Source organism: Equus przewalskii, chromosome 2 (assembly GCF_037783145.1).
Source record: "Equus przewalskii isolate Varuska chromosome 2, EquPr2, whole genome shotgun sequence".
NCBI classification, from domain to species: domain Eukaryota; kingdom Metazoa; phylum Chordata; class Mammalia; order Perissodactyla; family Equidae; genus Equus; species Equus przewalskii.
This window is the reverse complement of record NC_091832.1, coordinates 51217613-51243168: the sequence shown is the minus strand read 5'-3', so window position 1 is coordinate 51243168 and position 25556 is coordinate 51217613. Positions and strand designations below refer to the sequence as shown.

The 25556-nt window shown below is 41.4% G+C and overlaps 1 protein-coding gene across 8 annotated transcripts in view; it reads right to left on the bottom strand.

Moving 5' to 3' along the window:
• XPO7 (exportin 7) overlaps positions 1 to 25556 on the bottom strand; it is a 105411-nt gene that overhangs the window by 3593 nt on the left and 76262 nt on the right. For all 8 annotated transcript variants that reach the window (XM_070606724.1, XM_070606707.1, XM_070606723.1 and 5 more), the window contains exons 7-27: positions 25214 to 25379; positions 24548 to 24621; positions 22557 to 22676; positions 20888 to 21034; positions 19950 to 20122; positions 17542 to 17735; positions 16978 to 17083; positions 14583 to 14718; positions 13998 to 14071; positions 12779 to 12859; positions 11807 to 11870; positions 11329 to 11437; positions 10274 to 10380; positions 7897 to 7985; positions 7052 to 7159; positions 4758 to 4840; positions 4309 to 4523; positions 3951 to 4089; positions 1773 to 1933; positions 1228 to 1326; positions 524 to 651 (exon numbers count right to left, since the gene is read on the bottom strand). In XM_070606724.1, the coding sequence (XP_070462825.1) occupies positions 524 to 651; positions 1228 to 1326; positions 1773 to 1933; positions 3951 to 4089; positions 4309 to 4523; positions 4758 to 4840; positions 7052 to 7159; positions 7897 to 7985; positions 10274 to 10380; positions 11329 to 11437; positions 11807 to 11870; positions 12779 to 12859; positions 13998 to 14071; positions 14583 to 14718; positions 16978 to 17083; positions 17542 to 17735; positions 19950 to 20122; positions 20888 to 21034; positions 22557 to 22676; positions 24548 to 24621; positions 25214 to 25379 (2573 nt within the window). The remainder of the gene's footprint in view (positions 1 to 523; positions 652 to 1227; positions 1327 to 1772; positions 1934 to 3950; positions 4090 to 4308; positions 4524 to 4757; positions 4841 to 7051; positions 7160 to 7896; positions 7986 to 10273; positions 10381 to 11328; positions 11438 to 11806; positions 11871 to 12778; positions 12860 to 13997; positions 14072 to 14582; positions 14719 to 16977; positions 17084 to 17541; positions 17736 to 19949; positions 20123 to 20887; positions 21035 to 22556; positions 22677 to 24547; positions 24622 to 25213; positions 25380 to 25556) is intronic.

Here is a 25556-nt window from a genome sequence, read left to right as displayed (position 1 = left end):
ATTAATTTAAAATGCTGTATTTTAAATTAACTAAATTAAAAAATTAATTTAGAAAAACCTGACATTCAATTCAGTTACTGAACAACTTCTAAGTATGTTTGGAACAACTTGAGTATGGGAATCTACTTTGTCCATTGTAAATTTTAAGAAATCTAAATACAAATCAAGTTATTGCCAATGAAAATTTAGCATCTGAAGTGAGATGCCCCGTTAAGTGTAAAATACGCAGGATCTTGAAGACTTAGTACAATAAAAAGAATGTTAAAATTCTCAATTTTTAAATATTGATTACACATTGACATGAAAAAATTTTGGATACAGTAGGTTAAATGAATTTTGTCTCTTTCTACCTTTTTTAAAATGTGGTTACTGGAAAATTTAAAATTACTTACATGGCTTCCTTTTCCAGCGGACAGCACTGCTTTAGATGGCCTCTAAAAGACTTTTAAGGAATTTCCCTTGTTTCAATGATTTGAAAAATAACAATTGCCTAGGATTTCTTGGCAGGGCCCTCTACACTTACCTGTCTCTATTCTTTGTAAGAAGATTTCGCTCAATGCCTTCCATCAAGTTTTCAAAACATAGATGCATAGCCTGCTGCTTCTCTGGTGGCTGGCTGTTCACGATACTATTCCTTAGGTCAGAAAAATACTGTGGGGCAAGCAGTGAGACAGGGTAAGAAGAGAAGATGGGGAAAGGCAGATTAGCTCCCCATCATCTGCAGGGTTGAAGGAATTTTCTCCAAGAAGAAATGGAACACCCACTAACATTACATACCTGTTTTTTGATTCAAGCAAGTACTTGCAAGATAATATATCTTTATCTTACTTAAAAATCAAGAATTTTAAATCTCTAAACACTATAAGGGTTACCTGATCCAGATTCTTCTTTTACAGCAATTTCTAGACTGACTTATGTTTATGGCAGAGCTGGAACTAGAACTTAGATCTTAGCTGCTCTGATCTCCAGGTATATTCTCCCCTTGTAATACTTCCTCATCCTTTACCTTTGTCTGAACTGCCACATATGCTGACTTCTAACAGATAAGTGATTATGTGTTATTCAAAGCAATGAAAAGGACATGCTCAGAAAATGGGCCGTTTTCCCTCTGTTTTACCACTGTGGGGTGTTTCTTTAAGCATTTCACACAGTGCACTGGAAAATGACAGGCAGACGCACACTTAGCCGTGCTTCTGGCTCTGGTCACCAGGGAGCTGGCTCGCTTACCTTTTCGTTAAGTAGTATCAAGCCAAGCAGCGGTCGGGACATAGACCACTGGTTTCTGCAGTCTTCAAAGATGATGATGTTCAGCACCGTCGACAGCATCTGGAAACGACACGGAGGCAGTGACCCGGGGTGCGGCTACCCAAGACAGAATGACAGATTCCAGACAGAGGGTTTTATCAGGTTGAAGGCTTTTTCTGTCTAGGGTAAACCAGATGGATGCTGCTAGCTCATGTCCACTTACAGCAATGGGTGAGCAAAGTCGTTGTCATGGAAGGAGGACACTGGTCATGGGGCAGGCCCTGGGCATGCACGTTGGTGTGACACTCAAAAGAGCAATTCACAACCTGATTTCCCCCCCCAGATTTTCTGTATCCAATGATTACTCAGCAAACTCAAGATCCACTGCAATTTTAAGGCATACACTTTACCTCAGCAGCATTAACCTGATGAGATGGTAGTCACTCATCTTGCTTCACCTACCCTCTCTGAGGGGTTCTTCCATTGTAGGACACCCCACACTGCCTCCTAACCCTCATGTTCCTTACCTGCTGTATCATCTCTGGATGCTGCTGCATAATATGCAGAAAGCGATCACTCTCCTGGTTCAGGGGTGTTGTCCTCTTCTTGGTGCTACGTGACAGCTGCTTGAAGAGGTATGTCACAATGTGGTCCAGGCAAGAGCAGCAGCCTGTGCATACCATGGTGTCTGGAAGAAAGAGGGGCAGGGGTAGAACAGCTGGAATACTTAGCTGTGGATGGTGACTTGGGCAAACCTGGATTGCCCTTAGCTAAGATCCCATAGAGGTACCAAGTCCGACTGGGAATTGTGGCCAGTTCAGCCAGGGCCACTGCTTGGGATACTTCCTGTTACCCTCTCATCCTCATCATATAGCAAGGTCCAATTCTAAGTTGGAAAGTGAGTGTGTAGTAATAGATAATATAAGGAAATAAATATTGAAATTATTGACTGGATGTGGTGTGCATGTATGTCTTTTGCTTCATTAAAAAACCCAAATAGTTTACATATAGTAAGTACTTCTATTGTGTCAGAGATTGTGCTAAAGTCTTTACAGGTATTATCTTATTTATCCTCTCGAAAACTCTAGGAGGTAGGTGTTCATTTTACAAATGACTAAAGCAAAGTTTGAAGAAGTTACGTGACTTGCCTCAAGATCGCTCTGCTACTAACTGGAAGAGCTGTGATTAGAATCCAGGAAGCCTGAGATGTGGCCTACTCTCTGAGTTACCTGGGTGATGTCATTAAGCACAGCTTAATACAGCCTATCAACAGCTACAGTTTGTTGGAGTGGGCCACCATGTTCTTTATTCATCTCCAAAGCATCTCGGGGAGATCGAGGTAGGGGAGCTGCAGACTCGTCCGTGCATTTTACCCAGGGGACACTGCAGCACAGCCTGTGGACAGAGCTCTGACTAGGTGAAGCTCAGGCCACAGCACTAAGAGTAAATCATTCGGTTTCCATTTATGCAGAGGTCCCTCTATTTTTAAGAAGCTATAAAATAGTCTTCCAAAGCATGGTCTGATACTTTGACTAGATTGTCCTAGACATGGCTATGCACTTTGCTGAATGGAAGTAAATGCATACCAAAGAAGTGGCACGCAGATGCGGACAACTCACCACAGTAGACGACCCAGAAGCTCTTCTATGTGCATTTGCCCTAGATCATGATTATTTTACTTAATTGTCCTACTTATGTTTTGCTTAGCCCAACATAAAAATGTATTTTACTGGGGCCAGCCAAGTGGCTCAGCAGTTAAGTGCACACTTTCTGCTCCGGCCTGTGGTTTGCCGGTTTGGATCCTGGGTGCAGACATGGCACCGCTCGGCCAGCCATGCTGTGGTGGGCGTCCCACATAGAAAGTAGAGGAAGATGGGCACGGATGTTAGCTCAGGGCCAGGCTTCCTCAGCAAAAGGAGGAGGATTGGCAGCAGTTGTTAGCTCAGGGCTAATCTTCCTCAAAAAAAAAAAAGGTATTTTATTTTCTGAACACACACATACCTACTAAGATCACTAGAAGGCAGTTTCTCCAGCCAGACAGGAACCAGCTGGAGCAGGATGAAAAAATATAGAGATAGCTGAGTAAAACCCTTCCACAGCTTCTACTGTCCTCCGGATGAACTCCAAACACCCTCACATGGCTTACGGGCCCCCTTCGTGATCTCCGGAGTTCCTGTGCCTCCCTCTCTTTCCAGCTTCCCTTCATTCCTCTTCTGTAGGAGTGCACCAGCCACCTGGACTTCCCAACCCTTTCTTGCTCCTAGATGCTAGCACTTGGTGTTCCTGCTGTGAGGAAGCCTCCTCCACCGACCTGATAAGCCTGTTCAACTTTTAGCTTTATGCTTTCCTACCAATTCTTCTGGTCAGCCTTCCTTGCCCCCACCTCCTCAAAACCAGGAGCTGAGGTATTCTTTCTGACAGCTCCTACGGCACTTCGTACTCACCCCCACCATAGTGTCTTAGTACGTAAGCTGAGTCAACAGGCTGTTGTCTGTTTCACTACTGTATCCTTAGTGCCTGGCACAGCGCCTGGCCCTCAGGAGGGGATCAGTTAAGTATTTGCTGAATGAGAATGTACCCATGAGTTATGTACTCTGTTGTTAGGGCCAATTCCCCAAAGCAGTATCCTGTTGGATAGTGGGGCAAGATTCTCCCTTTTTGTTTAGTTAAGTGGTAAAAACAAACCAACAAACCCAGGGGCTTACCAAGTGCAGTAAGTCCTTCAGAAATGGAAGAGAGAATATACATGATGACATGAGGTTCCAGGCTTGCAATAAAGTTCATGTGGTCCTGGGTCAGGACTTCCAGTAGTGAATAGTAAGACTGGCTGAGCTTGGGGTAATCCTGTGGGAGAAGAAGATGAAAATCAGCTTCGGCACTGTGTACCTCAGCATACAGGGAGCAGGGTCTTAGATCAAATAGCTTAGTTCCCTTTGATGGGAAAACGAAAGACCTAGTTGGAGCTGGCTTACAGTTCTCAAGAGAAACATTCAGTCATGGTCTCAGGAAAAAAAGAGAACATGATTAGGGCCTTGGATCCTGTCAATGAAGCTTAAGGCTTACCAGGAGATCACTGTGGGGAATGGAGAGGAGCAGCTTGATGAAGGTCTGTAGAGCATTGTCCAGGGCATCGTCTCCATAGAGACGGAAGACTCCAAAATTGACATAACTCCCACTGAGAGCAGCCTTTAGCATGGAGAAGCAGATGGAGACGCCCTTTAGCTTCAGTGCATACACCTGATCCTTTGGGACTTCTCCTAGTGTCAGGATGCGATTGCCTGAGTAGACATGTGATAGATAATGTATTTATTCAACGACATTATAGTTGATAGTTTATAAACCAACTCAACCCTCCTACTCCAAAGGTCCTTGGTGCCAGCTGGCACTGTAATACAAATGTTATGAGCAACATAGCACGCCTTGACAGTGCTGTCCCAGCCACTGCCAGGGCATTTGGTATGGTGACTGAGCTGGAATTCACTTCCAGGGTTCTGCTCCACTAACAAACTTACCATACATTGTTATCATCTTGCTGGTTTCTCTGAAGAGTAAGATGCCATTGGGGGAAGAAACATCAAACTGGAGTCGCTGGGATCTAAACAGAGAACACAGGAGGAGAAAAAGTCAGAGGTATGTTGTTGGAAGATTGGGATACTTCAGGCGTTCATCTGGGTACCTCGGGTGATTCTTTTCGTCACTAAGATGTGCAAATTACCTAGCCTAATGTGAAATAACCAAGTTAATCAAAGATATTTAACCACTGATACAGCTTATATCTTGAAGATCAACATGCTAGATTCAAGTTCTGCTCAAACTGAAAACATTTGAAAGAAACAAAAAAATGAAGCAGCAGATAAAATTATTCTCTTACAATTCTCAATTTTATTTGATTAGCATAGCTTCTGCCACAGCCACTTCTTGGTAGTACTAACTCACTGCCCTTTGGACACGAATCTGTATTTACCTTTATGGCTTCAGTGGCAGCTGAGGGAAGGGTACAAGCATTGTTACCGCTTTAAAAGAAGAAAAGATACAAAGGGACTTTGAATGCTACAAGAGCAGACAGCTAGGAAAGGCAAACATTCTAAACAACTGGAGTTCTGAGTTCCTGACTGTTCCCTAGACCAGGGCACGTCTTCTTTGGTTTGCCCCACCTTTTAATGAGCTTCACTGATCTAGCTGGTGAGGCCTCAAACCCAGGAGTCCTTCATGACTCCCTCCCCACACTGAGCCCCTCAAGATTTCTCTCTACAATATGCCTGAATCCCTCTATGTCCTATATAGTCCTTCGACTTCCACCCTTTCCCCTACAGTCAGTCCCATTCTTCACCTTGTGGCTAGGGCGACACCTTTAAATCACGTAAATGAGGTAATTTCAATCCCCTGCTTGAAATACTTCCTTCAGTAGCTTCCCACTGTAACAAGAATATGTGCCCAGGCTCCACTGCTCTACTATGTTGCTCTAACATCTGGCCTCTTGCCTGCCTGTCTGACTCATAGCCTACTATGGCCTCCCCTCACTCACCACGCTGTAGCCAGTGGCATTTTTCTGTCTCAAGTCCCAGCAAGCTCCTCCTATCTTAAGACTTTTTGTAGGTGTTTTTTCTGTTTAGATTGCTTTTGCCCCTTCTCTTTGCAGGGCTATCAGAAACTTAGATTCCCAACTTAAATCTCACCTTCTCTCACCCTCCTCTCCTTCAAGTCCTGTTTTATTACATTATTTTATTTTTTCAGAGCACTTACCACTGTCTGAAATGATCTTCCATACTTATTTTACTGTCTTCCCCCTACAATGTAACATCTAAGAAAGCAGAAGTTTTGCCTGGCACAATAGCTGGGAAAGTGTGTGGCAAAGAGTAGATGCTCTCAAATATCTGCTTTATAAATGAATAATTCTTGAGCCAGCTATGATGGCCCAGTGGTTACAGTTCGGCGTGCTCTGCTTCTGCGGCCTGGGTTTGGTTCCAGCATTGGAACCACACTACGCATCTGTCAGTAGCCATGTTGTGGCAGCAGATAACACAGAAGAACTAGAAGGACCTACAACTAGAATATACAACTATGAACTGGGACTTTGGAGAGGAAAAAAAGAGAGGAAGACTGGCAAAAGATGTTAGCTCAGGGCAAATCTTAAAAAAAAAAATGACTAAACTCTTGACCATAAGCCTCGTGCGAGACTACAGCCTCTTTGAGTATTACCCACTCCCTCACAAAGGTAATCTTAAAAATGACTAATTGTCTAAGGAGGCCCACGAGACGCAGATGCACACACCTGAAATTCTAGTCAAGTCAAGGTGCTGGATTTTTCTTTTTCTCCATCTCTAAATTGTTGGGTAAATCTAAAATGTGATATTTTGGAAATCTTTCTTTTTAAGTAAATCTTTACTGATCCAGCTGTAATTTGCCTAAACAAATACCTTTCTTAAGAAAGAGCATTCGAGTGTGTCCCGCATCCCTCTCAACTGTCTCTACGGAGTGTGAACTATGAGAGTAGTAGGCATGGCGCCATTATTGAATGTTAACTCCGATGCGTTTGGGGAGCGAAATCAGAACCGTGCTTGCCAAACTCACTTCTCATGAGAATCTTGAGACTCTTTTTAAAGTGACTTCTTTCCTGCAAGCAGCTATGGCTTTGTATGGTTGGGGACACACTTCCTTCAAACAAACAAAGATAGACATGCATGAACTTTTAGAGGTTTTCACATTTCGATAGCAGTGAATCTTATCTGCCCATAACACTAGGTAGAGCAAATTCTTTTAGGGCTTTCTCAGATAAAAGGGCAGTTGTGCCCTGCTTCCTGCTTACCTGTTATGAACTAATTCAGCCATCAGCTTGAGCACAGGTGTGGTACAAGCTGGATCATGGTACCACAGCTCAATTGCCCGCTGGAGAATTGGCATGTAGGATGGATATCTGTAAATGAAAAGCTAAGGAGAAATTTCTGAATCCAGAAAGGTATATAGAATTTTAAATAATTTCTCAGCAGTGGCCAAGTACAGTGCTGAAAATTTGAAGTGACAAATTACAGTTCTCTACTTTCCTGTCTCTTGCTTGTTAACCTTGGGGTGTTTCTAACCAGAAGGTGCTAAAGTGATTGTGTGTGCTTTAACTTGTAACAGGCATCTAATAATACACTGTAATTTACATAATGACTTTCTTTTGAAGAGCACAATGCATTTCATGTTGTTATTTTCTGTGATAGGAAAGGGAATCAGCTATTTCCATTACATAACTATTGGAGAAACAGAGGCACTCAGATTTGAAATTTGTTCAGGGTTATGAAGTCAGTAAGATCAGATTTTCTAATACCTCGTAAAGCGGTCTCTTTTTCAGTAGACTAAAATGTTTCTCTTTTCTAAGTGCAGCAAAATTCACATGCAACAGTTCCACAGTGGTATTATTCCATAGGTATTTATGTCTGGGACTCAAGAGAAACTGGGAAACTATCTCAATGCCAGAGCAGAAACCTTGCATCATTAGACCTCTATGGAAGGGGAGCTTACAAGCTATGTGGTAGGCCTTTTGGCTAACTCTTCACCTTCTTTGCCTCACCATTCCCTCATCACCCCTCCCTCCCCAATGACCTCCGTCACCCATTCACATTCCAGTTAAGGCTGGCTGTGGTACACTCCTAGTTTGCATTAGGATACATCCATTCAAACAGCATCATGAAGCTGGTCTTGGCATTGAAGGCGAAAGCTATCCCTCTCAGGTCTCTTACTAGGCCAACTAGAGTTCGCTGTGGTAGAAGGCAAAAATACGTTAAAACAGAAAAAAAACCAAACCTATAACCACCTGATGGGGATTTCACATATCTGTAATCAAATTCTTTCTCCCATCATTCAACAAATTCTCCTTCCCAAATATTCTGAATTGATCTCTTCCACACTATTCCATACAATGGAATCTTTTCACTTCAAAAATTTTAGAAGCTTGTTATACTAAGAAAAAGGGATGGTTCCTGATCCATCACAGCAAAAATAGAGGCTGAAAAAGTTTTAAGACATTAATGTGATAAATCATATGTTAAAAAGGAGAAAAGCAAAAAAAGTTTATTCAAGAGGTAGAAAAAAGAAGAGCAAAAAAGTCCATACAAGAAGAGGTAGAAGACCCATATATCCTAAAGGTCTGGCACCACACCTAATTCTACAAAGGTGCCAGCACCATAGGAACACAAATGCAGACCCTGCCAGGAGGAAGACAAAGGAGTCTACATGATGCCTGGTCCTTTGGTTGGGGAGTCTGGAGATAAGACTGATATGTTGAACCTTGGAGCCATAACCATTAAAGTACTATGCTTTTACAGAAAAAGAGACTGAGGCCTAAAGAGGTCAAGTAACTTGCCCACAGTCATGGTGCTACGTGACAAGAGGCCCAGGCTTAGGACTCACAGCATGAAGCTCCAAATCCAATGCTCTCTTTCTCCATAGAACCTTTCCTCGTGTTCCTAAAAGCTAATACTCATCAGTAGGTTCAAGGAGGTAGCACACTTGGGGATCCTGACTGATATGTCAAAAACAACTGGACTTCTGCCAACAGCCTGCTTTAAGCAAACAGTTCTATTCCTAAACTGATACCATAGGCTCAATTTTCAAATCTAAGACATGGTCAATCTAAAAGACCTGTTATGCTGAGGTGTGACACAGATGTGGGTAACGGTTGTAGTTCCTGGCCAAGGTGATTCTTTTTATTAATTTCATTTGCTTTGTATGGAACTAATGTGATGGGGAAAACGGACTGATATTCACTGGTATCCCTAAATGATCCTTGATATTGGTTGATACGCTAGCCGAAGTTACTGATTCCACACTAACTTTAGCTTTGAATGGTATCCATCTCAACTCCAAAACACTGTTAGAAAGAGGAGAAAGAGTTGGACAAAGTGGTGTTGCTCTCTGACCTCCCTGTTGATTTGGAGACAGACAACTAAGAGGTTTTCTAAAGATGAAAATGGAGAATTTTAGAATGTCAAGTAAAACCTGACATTTTTAGGTGCTCTGTAATTCAGCCTCAGTGTCACTACAAACACCACAAAAAAGCCCTACAAATATTATTAGCCTAGTGTCTTCTGGTTAGGTACAGAGATCTGTAGGTAAGGACAGCAGGTATGTGTGAAGTAAAAAGATGAAAAAAGCAAAAATCAACAACTGACAATTCTGGGAGCCAGAAATCAATAACTAAAGGGAACATTAGAATTCCATCTACACGTAAATTCACAAAGCCTTCTAAATGACTCGTGTCAAAGAAGAAATCTTAACAGAAATTAGAAAATACAAAGAAGAGAACGATAACGAAAATGTGACATTAAAACTTGTGGATTCTGGGGACCTGTTTCACAGCAATGTAAATACACTTAATGCTACTGAACTGTACACTTAAAAATGGGTAAGATGGTAAATTTGATGTTATGTTTTTTACGACAATTTAAAAAAAAAAACTTGTGGAATAATATACCTAGAGGATAGTTCTAGTTTTAAATGATTACATTAGGAAAGAAGAAGGACTGAAAAGTTAAGAAGTTAGAACAACTCCAAGGAAAATAATGATTAAGAATAGAAATAAATAAAATAGAAAATATAAATAAAATAGAGCGAAAATAAGCCCCCCCATTTTTTTTTTTTTACAAAGACTAATAAAATTAACAAATCTCTGAAAGGACTGATCTAGAAAAAAAGAGAGACAGCACTAGTAAGCAGTATTCAAAATAAAAAGGGGACATACCTAAAGATACAACAGAGATGAAAAAGGCAATGAGGAAACATAGAAAATAACTATGCTAATACATCTGAAAACTTAGACAAAAAATCCTAAGGGCTGCTTAAGAACACACTTTAACATAAAAATAAAGAGTTTATAAACCAAACTGGTTCTTCTATTTCAAAATCCCAGGAGTCTAAGAGATTAAATAAAAAGCTAAATTAGTGGACAATTTATGGATAAGCACAATTTTTCTACAGTGCTAGCTGAGCTAGTCTGTCAGGGGTGGCCTCAACCAGAAGCTGATCAATCAGTGGGTGAAGGACTCACCTTTGCCTCTTGCTCGTTGAAACTATTAGTGCTAAACATCTGGGCGACAGCCTCAAACGCTGCCGTGAGTGGCAGCATGAATTGCTCATACTGATCTTCATCCTCTCCTGTAAGGGAAACAACCCAGAGTGTGACCCCAATATAAAAAATTCAAAGCTGTATATGCCTGGAAAATAAAATGGTATAAAGAAGAGCAGACCCAAGGATAATTCAAAGGGGTCCCTTTACTATCCCAATAGGTATTAGTAGCAATTTCAGAATAAAATGTATATATAGAAACAACTTTTAAACTAGAAAATGGCAGAAATCATCTAGTTCAGTCATGTCCAAATTTTTTCCATACTGAGCCAAAATATCAAAGATTCATGAGTATAAGGTACTACATTATTTATTTTTCCTTAAGTGAGAACTACAGTCACTTGAGAAAGGACTGAGTCTGGTGTATGAGAACCAGATGAGACTCAAACTTGAATCAGGTGCTTGTGGAGGCTTTATTCACACTTCTTTTTAAACAGTCATCTCTCTTAAACCTAGATTTTATAATGTCATTTTAGTAGGATGACATTTAAATTGCTCAAAATTATGATGATACCATTGAGCTTCAGTCATTAGTGGACCCCAGACTGCTAATAGCACAACTGGAGCTGGAAAGGTGCTGACACCCTCCTGGGTCACATGTGTTAGTGAACCAGCAACGAAAAGTGGTGTTGACTGTCTCAGGTGAGTTGCACCTCAGTGTGGGGTGCAGGGGTTATCTGGCCAATGAGATGCATTTAGGAATCTCAATTGCCTTATTTTACAAATGAGAAACATGAACAAAATGTTAAATCACTGCACATCAGATGAAAACTTCAGGCCATACTGTTACTGTCTTCCGGTTACAGGGACCGTGACAGCATGATCAGTTCTTGGTGAAATTACACTGTTATTTCAGATAGGTTTGTTGCTGTTGAGACAGCGGGAAAGACCTCCCCCACGTCTAGTTTTCTATCTTCAAGTAAAAATTCAGAACAATGCCAGATGCCCTCCTGAGCCTCTTGGATGCACTGCAGTACCTAAGTCCACCATGAGGAGACGCCCAAGCGCCGTGTAGAAGGTGGTCCGACACCGCATGTCTGTCAGGTTGGACTGATTGTTAATACCCAAAAACGAAAAGTGCTCGCTCTAGTGAAGAAAAGAAAACAAGTTACAAGGATGAAAACAAGGGTTAGAGGCACAATACCAGGCAGCAGTTTTAGAATTCCTGAGCCCTTTCACACTACTGGCTACATCATCATTTCCTTAAGGGTATCTGTTTTTCTTCTTCTTATTACTGTTGTTGTTACCTACAACTGATTTATCTTAGTACGAGCACAAGTAGGTGACTTCAGCATCACTCAGATCACCTGGGTCCCAAAGAGCAGCTCTGATGGCAGTGAGTGTGGTCTGGCAGCATGGTGGACTCAGGGATTTGAACGTCCCCCCTGGATGCTGAGAGAGTGTGTGCGGGGTGGAGGGAGAGCAGAGCCAGGAGGAGGGGCTCCGACCACTCACCGTGTGATTGTTCAGCATGAACTGCACAGCACTAAGCTTCACTAGTTTCCGTACACTACTGTACGTAAAGACAAAGGAAGGAGGTCAAGGAAAGTGTGAGGCAAACTGAGAATCTTAATGCACAACGAAACTTTCTAGGATAAAATACAATTTCTTTCTTTACTATGAATTCTTTACTCAGAAATCTTATTTTTCTCAACCATGTGCACTGCCAAATGGGGAAAAAATGTGTTCTAAGCAGTATCTAACTGATCAATGAGAGAATACCAAACTCCTATCTGTAAGAAAATAAATAAAACTCAGTAGTTTCCCCAAGAATCATGAATATCCTAGAGGAGCTTTTCTCAAAGGGGCCTCTAAGAGAGAATTAAGCCCTAAAGCCTTGCCTAAGGCATCCACTGTGTGCGGTGAATTAACTTCTCTTCTACGCATTTAGAATGGTACTAGCTATGTAGAATCTTTGGGAGAAGTGCAAGAAAAGTCATTCAATTATTACAGGGTTGACTTGCAGACCCTCATTATGAAAGGCTGTCTTAGAGCAACTCAAACTTTACAGCATACACAGCCCGAGTCAAGAGGAAGTAGAGCCACTACTTTCACTGCAAAGCTTGTAATCAGGTCTAGCAACAGGCTGACAGACAATGAAGATGGACTTTGCTGCCGCTGAGGATGCTAAAATCTTGGCCACAAAGAATGTGTACCTATCAGACAGATCTACTGGGTATTTCTGGCTCTTAGAGATAGCAGGGATAAATCTGTAGTAAACTATTAGCTTGTGGGTTGGCTCACTTTTGGAGTCTGACATTGTTCCTGGATTCTGTGTGGGTATTGCCCTTGGCTCCAAGGAGAAGGGAAGATACTTGAGTACGCATAAAGCTAAATTAAAGTGGAAACAGCAGGAGGCCATGATTTCTCAGACTGTGGCATGCCACAGTTCCTGTTGTGCACAGAAGCTGGTTTAGAAAAGGATATCCAATGGAGAGGTCATTGAGAAGCTGTAGTGTCTTGGAGGTGATTGGTTCACAGCGGCCCCAGTACTTCAGGTTGGTGATGCTGGAGGACAAAAGAAAAAAAAAAAGCAGGAGACACTTTTGATTTGACTCGTTTCCTTGAGGGTTGGGAGAAGAAGAAAATCATCCATCAAGAATCACCACACATCTGCATCACCAATTCACAGACATCACAACCACAAAAAATGGGTATAAAATCTCCGTACTTACATTTGGTTGACTAGAAAAATTATCCTTCAGATAATCTTCACTACTTGGTTCCAAAGCTACACTGGCCCATACCCAGGCCCTTGGAATTCTGGGGCACTCCAGGGCTGATTTCTGCAGCAAGGGTAAGAGATTTCTGCGGCAGTGATAACATGCAGTCGTATGCAATTCTGCACCTGCACATCCACTGTCAGCTGCAGAATTCTAGTAGCCCTTGCTTCTGGATTCTTGGCTGGCAGAGTCCTTTAGACCCCCTTTGGTTTTTTAATCTTAAATTATTAACCAGCACATGGATATGAGAGTTTAGGATTGGGATCATCGGAAGGGGGCAAAATGTCACTTTGCACACAGCCCTGGGTAATATATTTGGCTCCTAGTGTGTGCTTTGATAAATTGAGGTCCTAAAAAGGGGAAAATGTAAATAAAGAGGCGTAACTTAAAAACAAAGACAAAACCAAAAAAGGGCCAATTAGGAGCTCCAACAGTTCAAACAATAGGGCTAGATTTTGGAGATTCAAAACTTTCAAAGGGTATGATGCTTCTTGAGAGGAATAGCCTGTTTTAAAGTGGGGCTCTCCTCCTGAGGGGCACACCTAGTGGAAATCAGCACCAGAAGTGAATGCTCACTCTGGGCATCCCTAGCAGCAAGGTGATTGGGTGAGAGGCTGAGCTCCAATCAATGGGGAGGGAGGTCCATTTCCTAATGCCACGACAGGGTTTCACCCGTGCTTCCAGAGGCTACAGATCAGAGTCCACATGAACAAAATTAAACCCTTGCCTATACAAGCCTGGAATGCTCTGGGGCCGGGCCATATCTCTAAGCACAGCTTGTCACACACTCAAATGCACAATTTTCTGACGCAAACGATCAATGCTGGAATACCAAGGCACTGGCAGCACAATGCCAAGATCACATGTTACAGTTGCAACAGGATTGCAAGGGACTCTTGCTGATGGCAAGCCAAAACACTTACATTTTTCCTATGAAGACACTTAGGACCATGGTCTCATCATTCAAGCCCAGAACTTCCGAGAGTCGGCGATATAACTGGTGTTGTGTTAAGGGATGAGAAAGTAACCGGAAAATATGGATTAGAAAAATCATATCCCAGTACTGTTTTTGTCCTCATTCAGGGGGTAAGATATGGGAAGAAAATCAACAACAATGCTGAGAAAGTCTTTATTGAAGAGGTGAGCTAGTTTCTAAGTATTACTCAACACCAGATAGATGCTGAGCTATCTTACTGGTCCCCTTCAACGCTGAAATAACACAAAGACTGTCAAAGCCTTCTGCTATTCTGAACATCAATTTATGTACAGAGATGAGAAGTGCCAATTCTGGGGAGACTAACATGTTTTGACTGGCCATTTGTTAAGCATATGTAGCACTACGAAAATGGACCCAATTCTTTGATGAGTCTCCCCAAATTCTACAGACTAAGAGGAGACATTTGGACTATGCTGATATGTGAAATCCAGAGATTGTATCTGAACTGTTACCTGCCGTTTCCCTCAAGCAGCGAGTGAGAACTAAATGAAGCCAATTGAGAGTCTGTTACCTTAGAGGATTTTTGCACCTGGTCCCCAATGTAGATCTTCCGAAACTGTTCAAAAAAGCTCAGCATGGCCAATTCTAGCTTCTCGTTACCCGCTTGAGCCAAGCGAGAATCTGTTAGGTTCATCAGCTGGAGCACCCTAGAGGAAGAAGAGCAACGATTCTCTCAAGAGCAGGATATCCTGGTCACTCTAGCAAATCCAGCCTGCCCTGAAATAGTCATGTATGTCTCCTCTCCTTACTCATCAAATCTGAAAGGCATTCTCTGCAGGCTCTAAGTTCTGTTGACAGAACAAAATTCTCCATTTCTGCGCCACAGGAACCACAGCCAAGGAATAAATAAGAATGATAATTAGATATTTAAAATTTTGAATCTACTGAGGCTGTAGATTGAGGCAGAACTCATAATTGGCTTAAAAATAATGGAAAAAACAGTGGTACTGGAATAATAGTCTTCTTTGAAACTTTTGTGAGACCTTGAATAAAGCAATTTATTTTCTGAGTCCCAGTTCCTTGTCTATACAATGAGGGAGAATGGAACTAAACCAGTGGTTCTCAACCTTTTTTCTCACATAGCCATGAAAGGAATGGAGACACCTGAAGAATGACATTCATAGGCAGGTGATGCTTCCAGGGACCAAGACAGACATGCTACCTGTGACTTCATCCCTTTTCCTTGCACCCACCCCTCCAAAAGAAAGCATATTGGAATGCAAGTGAGTGAATGCTGAATGAATAAGAATGATGTTATTACAAGTGAGTCATCTGACATTTTGATAGCATGAGAACAGGTGTCAAACTATTTGTGACATATCATGAGTGAGTTAGGCTCAGTTATCACGCTGCAACACTTAAGTGGAGAACCAGTATACAAGACACTACCTAAACTTAATTTATATTATGACACACAGACAGTATCACACCAGGCTGCAGAGTCCAAAAGATACTAGATTTCCTCCTCATTAAATCTTTGCTCAACTCTTCAAAAAATGCCAATGTAACATGCTATGGAGACTTCTGTCAGGATTAAGGCACCTAAGGGCAGATGGGCATCTGATAAACCAACTGGGTGGAAAGAGACAAATGGGGATTTTCAGAATCAGAATAAGAATTACAGACAGAAATGTCTGGGGCTAATAAATTCTAAGGCATCATGTTAAAATGAGTTGATCTCTAAGAAGAGCATCTGAAAGTTTAGAACTCTTTAGGGTAGCAGTTCTCTGCAAGGTCAAAAGATCATTTTCAGGGCCGGCCCCATAGCCTAGTGGTTAACTTTGGCAGGCTCCACTTCAGCAGTCTGGGTTTGGTTCCCAGGCATGGACCTATACCACTCGTCGGTGGCCATGCTGAGGTGGCGACCCACATACAAACTAGAGGAAGATTGACACAGATGTTAGCTTAGGGCCAATCTTCCTCACAAAACCAAAAAAACCAAAAATATTATCTGCCCTTTCACTCACATTCTCACGATGGAGTTTTCTAGAGACTACAAAATCTGTAATATCATGACTGATTGAACGCAGAAGCAGATATGAAAATCCAGCTGACTTCTACTATGTCAGACATTAAAACAAAGCCACTTTTCTCATTAATTTTTTGAAAACTAGTTCTTTAAAAACATATATTATTTATGTTGACATGTAATGGGCTTATTGTGATTTAAAAATGAATATTTAAAACATTTCTCAGTTTTACTTTCTAATACGATAAATACCAATAGATATATCTCACAAAAACAGAAGCTCTTTGGAGGCTCTCGCTACTTTTTAACAGGGGAAATAATCCTGATGAAAAGGTTTGAGAACCTCTGCTGTAGGGTATTAAAAAATCCTGCCCTTTTATTTCTATGTTGGGTAAATTCTTAGAAACCAGTAAATGCTCATTTACAGATTTTTAGTAAGATGAGACTCACACAGATACAAAATAACCTGATGTCCCTTAGGTAGAAAAGTGTACGGTTGACAGTTCTGAAAGGCTGTAGAAACTCTGTAATTCCTTCTTTGGGGATATTTGAAGAATCGCAGTTTCCTAACAGACTTACTCTGGTATGGTAAAACAGTCCACATTTCATTAACTCTGAGATAGTGTCCTTAAACGGAACTGAAAACTACTCCCCATTTTGGTTTTCCTAATTCTGTATCCAGCATTTCCTTGCTGCATCACTGCAATGGTTTTTTAGTAAAGACTGTAGGCAGAATTCTTGCTGTACTTATAAAAGGTTTGAAGTTGGACCTGTACCAGTCCTTCATTTTCATGGGCAATCAGTTTCATGAGATTATGTTCTATAAATGGGGAGGAAAGCAGTAACAGAAGCATGTCAAGTTCCCATGGCCTAAGGACCAAAAAGGGGGTGGGCGAGTCACAGGAGTGAAATGGGAAGCCTCTGTGGAAGCACTTACCGACAGACAAGCTCGCCATCCATAGCATCCTGCTCATCAGTGCTGGCAAAAGAGACACGGCCACCAATCACTGCACCAATGATGTAAACCAGCCATGTCAGCCTTCCTGCAACAGGAAGAAGACCCATTAGTGTCACCTCCAGTAATAATTTCATGAGGAAATTCCTTGCTCTGAGGTTCATTTCCTACTATGAGTTTCCTTAATCCTAGGAACACCATAGAGAAGACATAAAGTCCTACTCTTCTTACAGAGTGTAGCTACTACTCTGCTCTGGTAGGGTGATGCCAAGGGGGAAATTCATTAGATAACCAAGGTTCTCCTATCAGATGAGGTCATTATTTTCAGAGTGCACACCTTTCTTAAAGTTACATATACCCACTGCAGACAGGACTTCACTTCCTCTTCTCTAGTTCCCTGTGGCATTTATTCACAAATACTACTCTGTGTACATGGAGGTAATGGATGAAGGCAGAATCCTTTTAGGGGGAAGGTGGAAAAGAGGGGGTAATGAGTAAAAGGGCACTGACAGCACTTCCTTCCGGCCCCGCCCACTGTCCACTCACCCTCCTGCACTGCAATATCCATGGGGCTTGCACTGGCGCTCTGCAGCAGCTCCTGATAGGACTGGGCTGACTGGTCAAACAGCTGCACGAGGAGCGCACATGTCTTCTCGTATTCACAACGCCCGATAGTAGACAGCTGGTCCAACTGCTGCTGGACCAGACCTGTATCCTCCAGAGGGTCCTCCAGTCCATCTCTACTCCCAAAGAAAGAAGGAAGGCAGCTTTCTTAAAACATGCCTACTCATTTCCCCACTGCAGCAGCTCTCTTTCTTCTTCATTTAGCCACTAGTTCCAACTGTAAATGCCCACATCCCAACACTACTGTTTTATCAAGGAAGGAATATAAAAAAAGTTGGAAGGCAGATGCCTTCACCCTAGCATTAGCCTCCCCTACGTATATTCTGCTTTTTGGTCTCCAATCTTTCAATCTGAATTCCCCAGTCCTTTATCATTTGTCTGCTTCGATCCTCTCAGTCCCATGTTTCTCACCCCTAGGTACTCTTGGTTCTTAGCATCTCTCCTGCTCTTGACTATAGTAAACTTTGGGACTAGAAGTATCCTATCCCTTGTGTGAGGCCACTGTGACCCAATACATTTTGGAATTCAGAAATCTTCAAATTTTAGGGAAGCAATGTGATGCGTCTACGATGTAATATGAACCCTCAGTGGGCTCTGCAGCATGTCAAATACAATATTCCTATAGCAAAATGTACAAATATTATCAGGAGTCATACTAAGCAGAGTTTTAAAATAAGACTATATGTAGTCTCGCATCAGCACACGTCAAGTTTTGCCACCCAATGAGTTTTGGTGCCAAACTGATGAGAAAATTTAGTCTTCACATCTTGGATTTCAGAATTGCATTTGAGGCACTGTGGATCTATACCAGGTCTTGCCTTACCTACTGGTTCCTGGATTTAAAAATCCTGTCATATTACAAGCTCTCTGTCTACTGTTACATCATAGTATGACAATCCAGCAGCAGCAGCACCATCACTACACTAGCAGTTCACAGTTGTGTGTTTACCATGGTCCACACACTGGGCCAGGGCAGAGTAAGTTAATCCTCATAGTAACCTTGCTCAAGAGTACATAGCTATTAATTGTCTCTCTGGGCCCAGAGCCCACACATGCAATCATTCCCCAACACAGCCTCACTGAAACCAGCTGAATCCTCAGGAACAGAAACGATGCGGCTAATAGAACAATTCCAGTGGGCTTCACAAATACTCAAGACTTCGAAATGATTCAGGTCATAAACAGTTGAGACTATAACTCTTATGACAAACACACTTGACTGAGCAAATTAAGAATCTGACTTAAAAAAGCCCCAGACCTTCAGAGTCCAAGTAAATTCGCCTCAGAAACAGCCAATAAAAGAATATACATGTAGATCTTAAAAGTTCTCGTACAAGAAAAAAAAATTTTTGTAACTACATACGGTGACAAATGTTAACTAGATCTACTGTGGTTTTGTAATATATACAAATACCAAATCATTATATTATACACGTGAAACTAATGTGACATGTCAATTATACCTCAATAATAATAAAAAAAAGGTTAAATGAAGTCATAAGGGTGGGGTCCTAATCCAACAGGACTGGTGTCTTCATAAGAAGAAACAACAGAGAAATCCCTCTCTGTATGCACACAGAGAAAAGGCTGTGTGAGGACACAGTGAGGAGGTGGCCGTCTGCAAACCAAGGACAGAGGCCTCACCAGAAACCAAGCCCAACAGCACCCTGGTCTTAGACTTCCAGCCAGAATGGTGAGAAAATACATATTTATTGTTTAAACAAAAAAAACCCCACCAAACAAGAAAGGTCCCCAAATAAAGAATAATTTCATTTTATATGGGTCATTTTTAAAAGGGTCTGACATTTTTCTTAGCTATAGGTTTCTGCTCCAGTTAACAGTCTAGATAGATACAAACCATGTGTGAATATAATGTTATCAGTGATCAGCTGCCTACAATTCTTACATCTTCTAGTAAGCTCTAGATTGCGTAATCTTATTTATCCACTTATTTCTTTAGGAGTTCACAATAAGCAGCTATAACTTACACATTATAATTCTCATCATCTATAGCCTACAAATGTTTCCCGCATGTTTACAGAAAATCAGTGGCAAGGACAAACATTATACTGATACACTTTGTATTCAAAGATACTGCTACAGACAATAATAAAGGGAGACACGAACAGGATGTTAAAGGGAAAGACTATTTTTTCATACTTTTTATGCTCTCATATGCTATTCTGCTGATATGAAAAAATGACCAGTAACAGTATTAGCTCCAGTAAGACTCGTATCAAGTATGCTTTTGCCAGTCGGGTCTGATTTCTGGCAAGTCTGACATCAGGGTACAGGTCGGGGAACGAGGGAGGCTGTCCCAGTTTCCGTACCTCAGTATGATGTGCACAGATTCCAAACGGGATGTGATGTAGGCTTTCGTGACCTCAGGAGTGTAAGTTTCCAGCATATGGGGCTCTGTGGCTTTCACATAGGGCACAGAGGCTGCCAGCCGCTGCCAAAGGCTCAGGAGATAATGCACACTATTTGGGGCAAATTCCCAGTGCTAAGGAAAACCAAAAGAGTAGGAGGCATATTTCTCATTTTTGTACACAATACATTAGTCCCATGCCACTTGACACACAAAAAAGACTTTTTTTTAAAAAAAAAGATAAAACTTTTATGAGCTTTGTTCTATGTCTGGCAAGTAGTCTAACGTGTTTATTAGCATTTCAGAGATGAAGCATCGAATGAGAAGAGCTGTTCTACGTTGGTTGTGTAAACCTTTTCACAAGGAAAGCCTTGTGAAAGTCGTTCTCAAACATTATGTACGAGAATCACCTGGAGTACTTGTTAAAAATAGAGACGCCAAGGCTCCACCCTGGACCTAATGAACCAGAAATTATGGAGTTAAGACCTGAGCATCTGTATTTCTCATCAAGTTCTCCAGACGATTCTGATGCAAGCCATAAAATTTGAGAACCACTGGCCTATACTACATGACTAAGAAAAAGAGGGCACAAGTTTCTCTTTTCTGTATAGCTCTCTGTTCCACTCTTGCCTTTTCTGAGGTGATTATGAGTGGATTCTCTCTGTCCCGAATCTAAATATTATCCTTGCAATTCCCATGTGTTCCTCTAACCATACTCCTTGCACTTCTGAAATACAAAAAAGTAGGCTGCAATAGTAACTACTCTGCAGGGTTAACCCACACTTATATTCACCTTTGCCAAGAGGAAAAAAACCAGAATATTCTTATAAGGTTAAAAGCAATGAGCAAAAGAAGAGGTTCCAATGTTTAGAAGAAAGAGACAAGCAATCAAAGACAAACCTGTAGGCTGGTCACTGTGAAGTTAGCTATTAATCGGATGACCTCAGGGTAGTTTTCCACCTTTACTAATTCTCCCAGTTGATAGTTACTCTTCAGTCGGGCCAGTAGTCTGCAAAACTCATGGTAATTGTTTGGGTCTGATAAACTCTGGTGACAGCACAGGAGGGAAATAAAATGTAAAATGTGACTCACTATACTTCCAGAATGACATCTGGGATGGGATGAGGGGAGGGGGGAGTCTACGTTAACTTCTGAGCTGTAGGTCATCATTCAGGATGACACATCTGCATAATGTTTAAAAACAATTTTTTTAAAAGTCACTTTTAAAAGAGACGGGCCCATCTATCATCTCACCTGTTCATAATAATCATCATCCCGTGAGATGGGATTATTAGCCTCAACTGAAAGAGTCTGAAACAGAAGTCCAGAAGGATCACACTATTTGCTTAAGGTTGCAAACCTGATTACCAGCAGAGAAGAGGTGCGGTCTAAGGTGTGACTGGTCTGTTTGCCTTCCACCAATCAAAGGAAAGAGAATACCTATCAAATTTACCATTCAGCACAACTAAACTACAGTGGCAAAGTTACACAAATGTTTCATATATCTATATTATATCATCACTGCTATAATAAATTTATTTATTTCTATATTAGTATGCTTATATATTATATACTTATAGCAAACACTTTTGATTTGTTTGCATATTATACCAGCAAATTTAAGTGTTGCCTTATACATATCTTCCTCTATTAGCATAGGAGGGCAGACTGTTTTGTTCACCATCATATCCTTGGTGCATGGAAGGCGTTCCATACAATTTGTTGAATGAATAAACGAACTTTAAAAAGGAAGGACAGAATTGAGTATATTTCAAATTGAACTGATTTTATGATATATCCTAGAGCAGAGAAGTGATACTTTAAAAAAAAGAGCTGTTGGCTAAATCTCTGGGACTGAAAAAGACAAAAAGGGCAGTCGAGTTATAGAATGACTATTTTTTTTGAGGAAGATTAACCCTGAGCTAACATCTGTTGCCAATCCTCCTCTTTTTGCTGAGGAAGACTGGCCCTGAGCTAACATCCGTGCCCATCTTCCTCTATTTTACATGTGGCACGCCTGCCACAGCATGGCTTAATAAGTGGTGCATAGGCATGTGCCCGGGATCTGAACTGGCGAACCCTGGGCCACCAAAGTGGAGTGTGTGAATTTAACCACAGCACCACCAGGCTGGCCCCTAGAATGAATTTTTGAATGAGAAATACATACCTTCCCACCTAAAAGAAGCCCTATACACTTAGGTAAATAAAGTACATTCAAAAAAATGGAAACAAAAACCAAACTTTAGATTCTTAATTTCATGGGGGAAAATGACTAGCTCTATTCTTATTTTCCTGTATCAAAGTGATCCTTTCCCACAACTCCTGCATTCCTGAACCTAAAGGATACAAGTTCCTCTTTTAGGCAAACATTCTCAAGAATTTTCCTACAAATATACATTCACTTAAATCTTTTGAAGCATGACAGACTGAACTGTTTTCTGGGATTTCTGCTAAGTGTGGCCTCTAGATGTATTTCCTTCTGACTCATAACAGATACACATACACTAATCACACACACACACACAGTCATATATATATAGTCAAATGAAAATAAATTCTCAAATCTTACCTGTGGATTCTCCAGTATTCGTTTGACGCCATCGACAAGATGAGAGAGAAACTTGGCCCTCTCTGCATTGTTGAACAGGGATCTTCTGACGGAGGCAATCTGCACTAAGCAGGATAATACCTAAAAGCAGGTGCAACCCAAACACAAGTGATTAATCAGATGGTACAGGGGCTGGCCTGTGGCCAAGTGGTGAAGTTCCCGCGCTCCGCTTCGGCAGCCAGGGCTGATGGGTTTGCATCTTGGGCATGGACATACACTGCTTGTCAGCCATGCTGAGACAGTGACCCGAATATAAAATAGAGGAAGAGTGGCACAGAGGTTAGCTCAGGGCTAATCTTTGTCACCAAAAAAATAAAATAAAAGAGATATTAAAAAGAAAAAAAGATGGTACAGCTATTTTCACAACCCTTTCCCCTCCTGGAATATTCTTCTTTACATGTGTAGCTAATTCTTCTTTAACACCTGCTACCATTACAATGATACAGAAAGATCAAAGAGGGTACAGTTTAGGGTATCTGAAACAGCTTCATTAAAAGAACAAAGAAAAGAGCAGTAGATCCAAGTTGCTCACAACGAGTTCAATTCAGTTTGGAAATTCACTTAGGTATTATTCTTTGACCACTCCACGGCTTCTTTGATTCTTTTAAGATACATTTTTAAGGTTAGAAAATATCAAGCAATTCATAGGTTAAATAAAGCTTAAGATTTACTTTTTTTCTGTTTTATTAAGCCCTTTTGGCTAATCAGGCTTTGCTATGTACTGTCATAATGAAATAACTAAGTCAGATCTGTGCCCTGAAAAATCAGCTTTTATATTGAACACATTTTACCCTTTCTGCACTGTGCTGGATATTCATATTCTCTTTGCCCCTCCAGGTCTATTTTCTATCCTTCTCTACCCTAGTCTGTTCCCTGGGAGCCTGACCTCTGTCAACTAACAAGTGCCAAGCTCCCCTGCCTTCTTGCTTCTAGCTGGCTCCAACCATTGGAAAGTACCAGTAGGAGATGAAGGGCAGGAGGAAAGACATGCCCCCTCTCCAGCCCGGCCTGGGCCATGGTTGGCAGAGTTTCTCTACCTCTGCAGTGCAGCTCTCCCCTCAGCCACAGCTTCAGGGTGTCCTTCCCTTGCCCCGTGAGGCTCCCCTGATTGCTAGCCCCAGGGGGTGTACGTCACCACCCTTGTCGGATTCCCTTAATTTTGCCCACATCTTTACAAATAGTCCTTTCATTAATTACCCCCTTGAGTGCACAACCTTTCTCCTGCAGTAAACTGAATGATACAAACAACACTGAATTTATGTTTCTGTAAAAGCAAAGGTCCACATTAATTTGGAAAAGTACTACAATGAGCAGAAAAGTAGTCCACTGCAGAAACACTATGCAAAACACCCATCACTTTACTGTGTTTTCTTTGTATGTTTTGTACAACAGTATTTTATACCAACAACCTGAAATACTAAATCAACGTCTTTTAGGACCTGAATGAATTTTGAGATTTAAGGTGGTTAATCATTGCTTTAAAGGGAAATGTACCACTCCCAAAAGCTTTCAACTATAATTCAGGATAAGTATGCAAATTTGCCTTCCCACTACAGCTCCCATTTATCACTTATGTAACATAAGCATGAGAGATTTTCACAAACTTTCTCAGTCAGGACAATCTTCAACTAGACAATATACGGTGAATTCCTACATTCTAGCCTGTGGCAATTTGAGGTATAGTATAAAGTCAGATACAAGATGAGACCAAAAGAACTTGGCATCGGCAGCAATTTGTCATTAGGCAGGAATAATTAAAAATAAATTAAGTTAAGACTTTATTGGGAGAAGCTTTAAAAGCTACAAGCTTAATCTCAAAAGGCTAGATAAATAACCCTAGGATTTCTATACTGTACTTCTATGATCTTGTATAACAAAATGAACTTAAGGCTCGTTCACTGTTGTCACATTGTATAAATAGGTTTGCTTTAGAAACTGTGGTTCTGACTCACCAGAGGTGAAAACGAAGGAGGGATGGAATGATACAGGTCAAAAAACAGCTGCAGAGTGGAAGAATCTAAGAACGCTGAAAGAAAGACAACAGAGCACTTATATTGAGCACGTCTGCACACCACTCCCGGCACTACACGTTAGGGAGCACATCTTTCTGCTTTCTTATCTTATAGAAGGTTGGTTTGCTCTGAAAGTGGTTAAGCTAACAGGGGCTTTCTGTTTTCCTTTTTTTTAAAGCACTAGTTTTCAGCTCCTCTAAGAGACATGCATTCTTCTGATTCTCAGAGAACTTAAGACAATCAGAACTCTGTCACGGTAAGAATTTTTATCCTTAGGAACACAAAAGCAAACATTCTTTTGTTCGGTTTTGGTTTTAAAGCTAGACATTACCTCAAATGAACAACATGACAGTGAAGTCTCTGGGTGATTGACACAAGAAGGTCAAATTCACGCCGTCAGTAACCAGTAATTGAAAGAGTTCTCCCAGACTAGGGGGATCTCTAAGATTCCTCCAACAACTTCCCCCTCACTTCATAAAGACAGATGCTGAAATTCCCAATTTTCTCCTGCAGCAAGCAAGGGACTGCCAGGAGTTCTTTAAGTCATTCTACAGACACTGTGTAGAGCGGGGCAGCAGCCTGTTTCAGATGGTGCGGGTCTGTTACCTGATCTCCAGCTCGTGGGAATCTGCACTGTGCACAGGTCATCTGAGGACTCATCAGTAGAAGTGCCGATGAAATCAAAGTTTAGGCAGTTATGAGTGAGTTTGAGCAGTTGCATGAGCAAACCATGCTGACTTTCATCGTTCAAGTTTAGATTCTTTCCTGAAGCCTGTAAAAATCACCACATAATGAGTCCCAAACAATCATTCCTCTCTTCTGAGCTCGCTCCAAGACTCATGAGAAGGCTGTTAACTGGAAAGAGGGCTATCTTTCAGCACAGTGCAGTGATGTTCCCCTCCAAAGATGCTGCACTTCTATCATCCTAACGCACTATAAAAATCCTACC